Raw genomic sequence first — 11,149 nt, forward strand, 5'->3', positions numbered from 1 at the left:
TTATTCTTCCCAAATTTACCTGGCCATGAACTTGTAGTCATTGCTCAATATCTGTAATATATTTCTTACAGTGTACCATCTATATTACGTAGCAACCGATTTCGCAGAGATGCAAAAGCCTTGGAAGATGATGAAGAAATGTGGTTTAATGAAGATGATGATGAAGAAGGAAAAGCAGTTGTGACACCAATTGAAAAATCTAAGACCGAAGATGATTTTCCAGATAGTTACGAAAAATTTATGGAGACTAAAAAAGGTACTAAAATCCTGAATTTTCATTTCTCTTAATAAAACAGCCAGACAGCTTGAGTTTGATCCTTAGCACCATGCACACACACAGCCATAATAATAATAAATAACTATTATTGATTGGGAAAATCTTGCCACGGTATGTAAAACAAACACAAGAATTTTATGCTGAATCATACCCTTTTAAAGTTATCCACATTTTCCAAATTATTTTAGATGTTCATATTTAAAATGTTTTCCTTGAAAGATTGTTTTTGATGCTATTCATTTTGGGTTTAAAATTTTTCAGTTTATACTATTATTTAAACCAGGGTCTCACTATGTAACCTTGTTCTGGTCTAGAGCTCAGAGTTGCCGAGTCTTAGCTTCTCAAATGCTGTGATCGCTGTGCCACACCTTGTCCTCGGTTACCAGTTTGTTGTCTACTCAGACTCTTCTGAGCAGAGCAGTCTTGGCTTTCTTTGCAAAAATGAATTTCATTGAGGACTTTCATTATGATTAAATTGTGTGAGTGCTTCTGATATTTACAGCCTGAGCAAAGTAAGCTCAAAGCGGTAACTTTGCTCTTTAAAAGTTCAACTGTTATTCAAGTTGCTTAAAGATGTAATAGGGGAAGCTGGGCATGGTGGCGCACACTCCTAATCCCAGCATTCTTGAACTGAGGCTGTAGAAACACTGTGAACTCAGCCAGGCATAGGAAGACCCTGTCTCCCCCCCCCCAAAAAAAAAAAATAAATCCAGATAATGGTGGTAGCCTTTCCTAACCCCAACACTCAGGAGGAATAGAAGTTGAAGGTGATCCTCAACTACAAAGCAAGTTTGAGACCAGCCTAAGGTACATTAGACACTGCCTCGTGGGGAGAGGGGGGTGTTGTAAATTTTCTTACTTGTAGAGAACTGAGATATTGCTTGTGTCTTTCAAGAGACATAATCACTTTAATTTTATGTCCTAAAGATCACTGACCTGCAAATACCCTTTGAATGTTTAATAGAAATTTAAATATTGAAAGGCAAAATTTACCTCTTGGATGTATTTTGAATGTGACTTATTCTACAGACATTTCTTCTTAGAAAACTTACTCAGTTTACTTAGTATATTTTCTTTCAGCTATTCTCCAGTCTGACTCATTTCCTGTTCATTAGTATCCAAGGGGAACAAAGAGCTTATTGCTGTTCTAAAGAACATTGTTTTTTATTTATGTAATTGCTAGAACTTGAAGCCAGGGTCTTGAATGTGCTTGGCTAGTGCTCTACCACTTAGCTATATATTCCCATCCTAGAATGAATACTTTTTATTTTTATTTGTTTTTAGCAAATTCTTTTTCCTTCAGTCAGTAAAGATACTGCCTCAGTATTGTCAAGAGAAGCAGAAAAGCCATGCTTAAGTATTGCATCCATTATTGGGTGCATGTTGTTAGGAAATATGTTAACAGAATATTAAAGACTTGAAAGGGGTTTGAACACTTTGACTATAAAAGAAATAAGTGGATACATGCTATAGAAGAAATAAGTAAAAGAACTTGGAGTTTTTAGGGAGTAAGAGACTATGATACTTAAGAGTTGTCTCGAGGCATTTGAACTGGTGACTTGTGAGGGGTCAGGAACTGCAGAGTCAGTGAGTGGAGGACAGTAACAGCAGACTGTTAATAGTGTTCCAAGTAAACACTGAGATAAAGCAGTGCACCTTCTGCTGTAAGAAAGTTGGTTCTGCTCTTTGAGGTTCCTAAGATCCTGGCCAACAAGAATATGGACATACCTTTACTCTTAGAAAGCAGAGGCAAATTTGTATGTTGCCACTTTGACAAGTTCTGTGATTTAGTAGTATTTAATAAGGCTCAATTTTATTTTTGCTTTAGCAAAAGAAAGTGAAGACAAGGAAAACCTTCCCAAAAGGACATCTTCTGGTGGCTTCAAATTTACTTTCTCCCATCCCCCCAGTGCTGCTAATGGAACAAACAGTACAAACAGTAAGTCTGTGGTGGCTCAGACAACACCAGCAAGTTCTAATGGGTCCTCTTCCAAAACTGCAAACTTGGCTGCATCAGTGACAGCCACTAAGGTATGTGAGAGAAAGACTACACACAAACTTTGCCTTTTCCGTCTGTAAACTACTCTGTTTACTGAAGATGATTTAGATAAAAGTTTCAAAGAATGAAAAAGTTATATTGACCTCAGAGCCAGACATCCAACATTATTTGCAAACTCTTGAGGTTCACCTTGCATATCACAGAAATTTTAGGGTGAACATTTTTTTTCCTTCTGTTGTTAGGACCTTTTCAGTCATTTTATTTAGCTGCAAATCATAATATATGTGAACATAGTCTCAGTCCCTTTCCAGGCCTGTATTGTGGCGTTTAAGTTGGTTCCATTACCTCACTGGTCTATTAGTGTTACACTTTAAAATATTTTGTTGGATAAATTATTAACGGAATGTCTTTATACACGTTGTTAAATTCCTCTTCAAAAGTCTATATCTGTTTTGTTCTTATGAGCAGTGTGTAAGTATACCTGGTGCAGTGCAACATTAACAGCATGGTTAAAATTTTGAATCTTCACCAGTTGGATGAGGATGTGTCTATAATATCTCTTTCCCCTGTTATGTATCTACTAACAGTAGTATGGTTGAATTTGCTCTTCTGTGTTTTGTCTGTTCATAGTGCCTTTTAAAATTGGTTCATATTTTCTTAATTTGAATGATTTTTTTTTAGTTAAGAGTATTAGCCTTTCTATAATTTTTGTAACATATATTTCTCGTTGGTTTAATATTATAAACAGTTTATATTTGGAACTTCATTTGTATACCTTCTTTTTAACTTTTACAGTTTTCATTATATGGAACCATCCTTTTCCCCCAGAAAAGGCGTGGTTAGCTGTAAGAAGTATAAATGTAGGACAGCTGCTGATCTAGGGGTAGATGAACAAGTATTAGGATATGTTAACAGTAAAAAACAAACGAGAGTCAATTTGAGTACTAACACTCTCTTAGACACCATGACCATGATAACTCTTACAAAGGAAGACATTTAATTGAGGTGGCTTGCTTACAGTTTCAGAGATTGAGATCATTGTGACGGGAGCATGGTGGCATACAAGCAGATGTGGTGCTGAAGTAGTTAGCTGAGATACCTACCTACATCTTGCAACAGGAAGTCACCTGAGACACTGGGTGGTATCCTCCGCATAGGAAACCTCAAAGCCTGCTCCCACGATGCCACACTTCCTCCAACAAAGCCGCAACTCCCTTTGAGATTATGGGGGCCAGTTACATTCAAATGACCACAAACATTTAAAATTAAAAATGAGCACTCAGAAGGCAGGTGGATTTTTGAGTTCAAGGCCAGCCTGGTCTACAGAGCGAGTTCTAGGATAGCCAGGGATACACAAAGAAACCCTGTCTCCAAAAAATAATAAGTAAAAAATAAAAATGGCCAGCATGGTGGCAAACTCCCTTAATCCCAGCACTCTAGAGAAATGCAGAAGCACATAGTACATTTCTGAGGTTTTCTTTTAAGTCTGAGTTTGTATTTAACGGAAACATGTAAACTTCTCAGTGTTAGATCTGCACTGTTGTGAGGTGAGCTCTGGGCTAAAGCTCTCATACTTTATAGTAATGTCTGTGGTGAGATCCAAGCGTTTTCTTTTCTTCCTTTTTCATTTTTCAAAACAGGGTTTCTCTGTGTAGCCCTGGCTATCCTGGCACTTGCCTCTGTAGACCAGACTGGCTTCAAATTCACAAAAATCTTCCTGCCTCTCCCTCCGCAACTACTAGGAATAAAGACATGCTCCACCTTTGCCCAGCTTTTCCTTTGCTCTTATTCTTTGTAGCTTTTCTAGAGTAAATGCCGCCCTTGTCTTTCCATTGTTTCAGTAGGTTATGTGCCTGTTGCTAGTTCTTTGAGGACTTCTCAGGTCCACAAGTATCCTCCTTGGAAATACCTATATTGAAACCTCCTCTTGGTGTTCTCATCTAAATTGGTTTCCCTGCAGATATTTCTTGAGGTTTCTTCAACCATTTCCTAAACCTCCGGATCTTCTCTCTTAGACTCTGTCTTTTTTAGAACCCAGGTATCTGTATTCTCTCTTGACTTAATGCTTCATTTTTTATGAAGTGTTTCTGCTAGTTTTCTCAGCAAAGAATATCATGAGAGATAAAACTTGACTGTACAGGAATGGAAATGTTATTCTAGCCTTCTTGATTACAGTAGAATACAGTGGAGAAGCAGATTGACAAAGGCCGAAGCTTACTACAGTAAAGAAGTTCAAAGACATTTCTTATTCCTCGGCTCTTTCATGTGATTTTAATTTTTTTTTTCTGGAAACATTGTGGATTTTATTGTTATATTCTGAAATTAAATATTTGTTCTTGAGTTTTAGAACATTTTCTGTTCCTTTTTTTTATTGAATAGCACTTTCTGGTTGATTAACAGAGCTCTTGGCCAGTACAAATGTACTTTTCACCTCATTAATGCTGTCATATCCCAAAATATTATTTGTTCTATATCTTCTAGAGCAACAGATAAAAATAGTGATATTCTTAGAAAGCAAAAACTCTTCTCAGTATAGAGTTTCAAATCAAAAACTGATGCATAGACAGAAGTAAATTTAATTTGTTCTCAAACTTCTAACAAATTATGGCCATTTTCCAAATAGTAGTTGATTTTTCTTCACTAATGGTCTTTAGTTTCAGCTTCAGTGTAAACTGCTACAGTTGAAGGCTGCAAAGATATCAGCTACTAGTAAAATTAAAAGATAGAATATGAATGCTGTAAAGATACAAAATATTTTCACTGTTTAGTATAAAACACCCAATTTATATGGGAAAGAATGTTTACAGAATCAGATGATTCTCTAAGATACACTCTTAAGATTTCAGTGGGAGTGTAGCCTGGAATACCATTGCAAAATCCTGTCTCAAAACAGCAAAACCAGGTAGAGAAACTATTAGTGACTGCTAAAACAAACACCACTTCTGTTACAGAATAAGAAAGGAAACCCTGCATATTGCTTTTTAGTAAGCTTTCCAAATCAGAATGTTTAAATTAAAGACTACAGGTAGAATTTAAAGATGAATAACTAACCCTATTGCTGAGAATTGCCACAGCAATGTGAACTTGACATACATCATTTCCGATCTATGGATATGTCTGTATAAAATTTGCATTTATTACCTTATTTTAAATGCAAATATTGAATAAAAATAAAAACAAATGATAATTTTTTTAAACATTTCCTTTTTTATATATTAATTTATTATGTGTACAATAGTCTGTCTCTGTGTACACCTGAAGGCCAGAAGAGGGCACCAGACCTCATTACAGATGGTTGTGAGCCACCATGTGGATGCTGGGAATTGAACTCAGGACCTTTGAAAGAGCAAGCAGTGCTCTTAACCTCTGAGCCATCTCTCCAGCCCCCAAATGATAATTTCTTAACATGCTAACATCAGAACTTAGTTTTATACTTAGGAAATATTAGGAATATTCCCACTCAATCAGGAACAAGACAGGTTGTTGCCGTCACTGCTATTATATAGATTGTCAGATATTAGCGTATTTAGTGAAACAACCAAAACTACCACTGTATAATTTCCTGTTATATGATAAAATGTCCTTGCAAGCTTCAAACTATATTTGATTATAAGTTAGTCTGTTGCAGGAGGAAAAAAGATCATCTCTTCTACAGTTAGTATTTTGATCTTTTACTCCTTGTGTGCCTGGTGATTATTAGATTTTCTTTCTTATAAAAATACATGCTTGTAATCCCATCAGTTGGGAGTCTGGCAACAGGGTTCTAGCGTTGAGGCCAGTTTGTGCGATCTAGTGAATTCCCATCTACACAACAAGCCCTTGTCTCAAAACAAGAAAACAAACCATAGAGACTAGGATTCCCTGTTTCTGCAGTCCAAGCTGTTAAGGGGATTGCCAGGCAGAAGTATCATGAGTCCTGAAGTTCTCAGGAATTGGGGCAGAAGTAGGGTAGGATGGGAGCTACTACAAAGTGGGAAGAATGGCAGGTTTCAAAAAGGTGTGCGTTAATTCAGTAAGAAAAATTGTTTTCAGGACTGGAGAGATAGCTCAGAGTCAATTCCTAGCACCCGTATAGCAACTCACAACTGACTGTAATGCCAATTCCAGGGTACCCAACAACCTCACACAGATAGGCATGCAGGTAAAACACAAAATAAAAATGAATCACTAGACATGGTGGCTTATGCCTTTAATCCCAGCACTCGAGAGGCAAAGGCAGGTGGATCTCTGTGAGTTTGAGGCCAAGCTAGTTTGCAAAGCAAGTTCCAGGACAGCTAGGGCTGGCTGTTATACAGAGAAACTCTGTCTCAAAATACCAAAAACAAATAATTTTTTTAGAAAAAAAAATTCTCTTCAATAAATATTACATATTGAATAACCTCATGCAAGAGATGTTGGACTCCTAACTCACTTAATATAAAGCTTAAATGAGGGCTGGAGAGATGGCTCAGTGGTTAAGAGCAATGATTGTTCTTCCAGAGCTCCTGAGTTCAATTCCCAGCAACCACATGGTGGCTCGCAACCATCTATAATGAGATCAGGTGCCACAACATGACGGTTCAAATCCCAGGAACCCATAGAAGGTGCCTTTGTTATCCCAGCATTCCTACTGCAATGGAAGGAGCCATTAGAACCCCCAGAAGCTTGCAGGTCTGCTAGCATGGCATATGCAACAGCAGTCCACAGTCTCTGACTTAAAACAAGGTAATGTGTGAAGATCAACACCAAGGTTGTCCTCTGCTCCTCTTCCTCCACACTGCACAGGCAGAAATGCATAGACTCATACACATACACAAAAGGTTTTTTAAGTAACACAATAAGAGCAGTTCACACCTACTAGAATGGGTATAATTTTCTTTAATGGACAAATGTTGACTGGGATACAGAAAAATTGCAATCTGTATTCATTGATAAAGGAGAGGTAACATGAAGTAGCAGCTTTGGGACACAGCCTAGTAGGCCCAGTTCCTGCTCCGTCCGTCCCAAAGCTATACTCATTACAGTTCATGAATTGAACCAACAATGCTATTAGCCAGAAAAAGGAAACAGAACAGTGCTGACATAGATTAGCAGTTTGCACAGTGTATTGCTGAGAATAAACCTGTCAGGGTTGGAGGTGGAATGGCAATTAATGGGTTAGGGTCAGTGCTGGGAAAGAAGGTCAAAGATGGTGAGAATTAGGAGGGATAGTTGTATATATAGCTTTGTGACACTAAGGACACTGAATTGTATACTGCAGAGGGGTGACCCCTACTGTGTGAATTTAAAACAGTGATTGGCTTTAGTTGGAGGAGATGGCTTCCCACTCAGTGCCCGGCCCCACCTACTCCCACCGCCACCCTAGGTTAGCCTCACCATGGTGTTCATTTTTATAGCACAATTCGTGTGTTACATCTGGGAAGTGTAGATTCTGTGTTCTGAGAGAAGGCTTAGGTTCTAGGGGAATCTGGTATGCAGAGTTAAACTTCTCCAGTTTTTAGTCCCAACTCTTACTCTTGACCATAAGTACCATTCTTTTGGGAATTCATATTTCTTGCAATTTCATGGCAACAGGAAAGAGGATTTCCTGGCTTTCAAGAAACCAAGTCGTCTTAACAGTTTCTCTTCCTTGGTGCCTGCCTCTGTTCCAGATTTTAGGATAACTGAGTTTCATTTGCATTTCTTTATCCACTTGCACATATTTAGTTTTTTCTTTCTTCCAGTCATGCAAGTTACCTTGCCTCTGATTTTTCTTTTCCACAAAAAGATCCTTGACAACTTTCCTCTTTTGTTTTTCTTCTCATTTTCTCTGTAGATCTGCATGATTTACATTTACTTTCATTTTAGATAATCTAAGGAGATAGTAGACAGCATTGTAAGACTTCCCAGAGCTTTAGCCACTGTGAGCTTCCTTCGCAAATGCAGCAGCGTTGAAACCTGAAATCATTATGTCCTAATACTTAAGCCCTATGCCGTTTTCTAATTCAAACTTAAGATGTACGATTTAGCTAAGCAGGAATTTTCTAAATAATGCCTTCTTTAGTTCATAAACCGATAACTGCTTCTAGATGCTCAGTCCTCTTCTAACTAATATTAGTGTTTCGCTTATTCCTTCAATGGTGCTTTCAGGTATTTGTGTTTACATTTGGAGCCACTTAGGAAGGACAAGTTACTTTGATTTGTTTAGCTTCAAGAGGTACAAAAGGTTTTAAACTAAACAATGTTAGTAACCCCTTAACCGTAGAACATGCATAGTTTCACAGAATTGGTTCAAAATTAATGCAAGCCTGCGAACACCTGCCATTTTCTGCAGAGGGCCCAAACCTTTCATAAGATTTCTGAGGGGAGTCTGTTACATATAAAAGGCCCAAACCCTGAAATGTACCTCATTCTTCTTTTTAACCATTAGCTTTTCAAAACCATTTTTTTGTTTTTATTATCTATCTTCAGCCATTTAAATTATTCTTTAAAAAGTCAGTCCTGCATTCGGGAAACAGAGACAGGCGGATATCTGAGTTGGAGGCCAGCATGATCTAGAGAGTGAGTTCCAGGACAGTCAGAGCCGTTAACACACAGAGAAACCCTCTCTGGGGTGGGGTGGATTAGTCCTTAAAAGTAGAATGAAAAAAATGTATAATGAAATAAATTTATGTAAAAACTAGAGACTTCTCAGATAAAGTAAGGGAAACTGAACTAGTTTATGTCTAACATGCTTTTTATCTTTGTCCAAGTGTTGTTGGGGGGGGGGTCTTTTTCTTTGTGATACTTAGATAAAGTGAATCTTAAGTTTCATGAAAAAAAAAAAACAGCAGAAAAGCTGAGGGTGGAACTGCCCCCAGTTAGTACACAGTAAACTGTTGTAATTTAAGCAATTCCCCTCTTCCATTCAAATGTCTTAATATCACATATTCTATTTAGAAAATGACTTCTAATATCTTCTGTACTATATTGGTACCATGCTGGTTTTTCATGCTAATTTGGTTTTTTTTTTTTAAGGTTAAATATGTTAAAGCGTGTTTTTCATTCTTCTATAGGGGAGTTTGGTTGGCTTAGTGGACTATCCAGATGATGAAGAGGAAGATGAGGAAGAAGAATCATCCCCCAGGAAAAGGCCTCGCCTTGGCTCATAGAATACTTGCTGGGGGACTCCCAACACATGGTCTTACTAAAATGCTGTAGCTGCTCACTGAGCTCAAGTCTGAATGGGAAAGCTTTCTCATGGAACGTGACACACACGGACTAGCAGAGACTCAGTTATCAGGTAGGAAAGTCTAGCGTAAGAAACCAGGCTCCCCGAGAACTTCATTGTTTCTTAGTGATTAAAGGGTTTGCCTTTTGAGCTGTCCAAAATAAGAAGTGATTGTTGGAGCCTAGGTGAAAGCTTCCCAGCTAGGAAAGTCTCAGGTTTGGGAGAAGAGTTATTAATGCAGGGTTGCTTCAGGGGGTCCAACCTAGAGAACATTGTGAGACTTCAGTACCCAATAACATTGCTTGTATAATGGTGCTGGCCATGTTGTTGTTTTAAACAGTTGCCTCTTTTTAAAAGAAATTTTTATGTAAAACAAATTGAACTGTCATTAGAAATGAAGTTACATTGTTGGGACCATTTCTTTAAATATTTCGCAGAAGTGAAACAGCCTTTGGTGTTTCACAGAACGTATATACATACCCTAGGTAACAGCACATACCAGTTTTTCTACACCAGAGACTTAGTACATAAAAACACAAGCTGGGTTCCTAATGGATAGTTTTCTTAGTAGAACTTTTAAAGTCAGCACTTTTAGAGGTAATAGCAGCCAAGAATCACAATAGCAGTATTCTGAAATGGTCCTCCTCAAAACTCAGGAGTGGCTGGAAGAGGGTGTCCCCCGGGACAGTCACTCCGCTTCCTCAGTACAGCTAGCTCTGGGTCTCCTCGCGACTACTGACAAATTTATAGAGATCAATAAAGAACGGTGCTGAACTAAGTGGCATTTACTATCTAGAAGCCATTTTCTCTAGAGTCACGCAGCATAGCACGGGAAACTTCCAGATGAGGTGTAACACAAAAAATTGCATTTTTAAGAGAATAAAAAGCACATTCCATGTACGTAAATGAATTTAAAATAACTGAGGCAAACTATTAAGAGCTTTTATTTTTAGAACAGCGAGTTAATTGTAAATATTTTAATGTTAGTTTGCTCATCTATGATCTGAGATCATTGCTGAGATAAGAAAAATGACCCCAAACTACAATTTAATGCATTGGGAAAAAACAATTCAAAAACATAGTAATTCCAGCTGCAGTCTTTGGAACAGCTCTGTAGTGTGTTTGGGTCCATTCTCCTGGAATAGCTTAAAAGCGGCTTCCTGTGCTGGAGATTTAGAGTTAATTTTAATTTTGGCTATTGTTTGGAAAAGATGGGCTGTCTGTGTAGATATAAAGTATAGTTTTTTCCATAAAACAGATGTTTATTTTGTATTAAAAATACCACTGTACTTGTTTTACACCATTTGTATACATGTGGTGATATAATGTAAAATTCTGGAATTAAAATGTGACCCTGTAATTCCATGATTGAGGCTTGTGTTTGTTTCGTTGTAAATATAATAAGTAAACTATTTTTGAGATATGTCTAATTTCTGTCTTTTTTAAGAGCTTATAAAATCCATAAAGACTTGTTATAAACCATTAGGTCAGAAAGTCTTAAATGCAAGAGTCAACAATAAGTACAGCTTACAGGAGGTAAGCCTTGGTCAGTCCTAACAGTGTCAGAGTACCACAGTGTGAAGCCATTCTCACCTCTAAACCGAGGTGCACATACAGCAAACCTCCACTCACATCACCGTCGAGCTGCAGTCCCCTCACCTAGCATCATTGAGCTACTGAATGAGTGGGCATTCTTCCAAGCAGT

At 37.7% G+C, this 11,149-nt stretch overlaps 1 protein-coding gene across 6 annotated transcripts in view; it reads left to right on the top strand.

Moving 5' to 3' along the window:
• Ppp4r3b (protein phosphatase 4 regulatory subunit 3B) overlaps nt 1-10,874 on the top strand; it is a 55,415-nt gene extending 44,541 nt beyond the window's left edge. For all 6 annotated transcript variants that reach the window (XM_048427543.3, XM_048427545.3, XM_048427549.3 and 3 more), the window contains 3 exons: nt 72-256; nt 2,106-2,308; nt 9,290-10,874. In XM_048427543.3, the coding sequence (XP_048283500.2) occupies nt 72-256; nt 2,106-2,308; nt 9,290-9,385 (484 nt within the window). In that variant the 3' untranslated portion in view covers nt 9,386-10,874. The remainder of the gene's footprint in view (nt 1-71; nt 257-2,105; nt 2,309-9,289) is intronic.
• The last annotated feature ends 275 nt before the right edge of the window (nt 10,875-11,149 follow it).

This window comes from Myodes glareolus, chromosome 8 (genome assembly GCF_982192425.1).
Source record: "Myodes glareolus chromosome 8, mMyoGla1.1, whole genome shotgun sequence".
Taxonomy (NCBI): Eukaryota; Metazoa; Chordata; class Mammalia; order Rodentia; family Cricetidae; genus Myodes; species Myodes glareolus.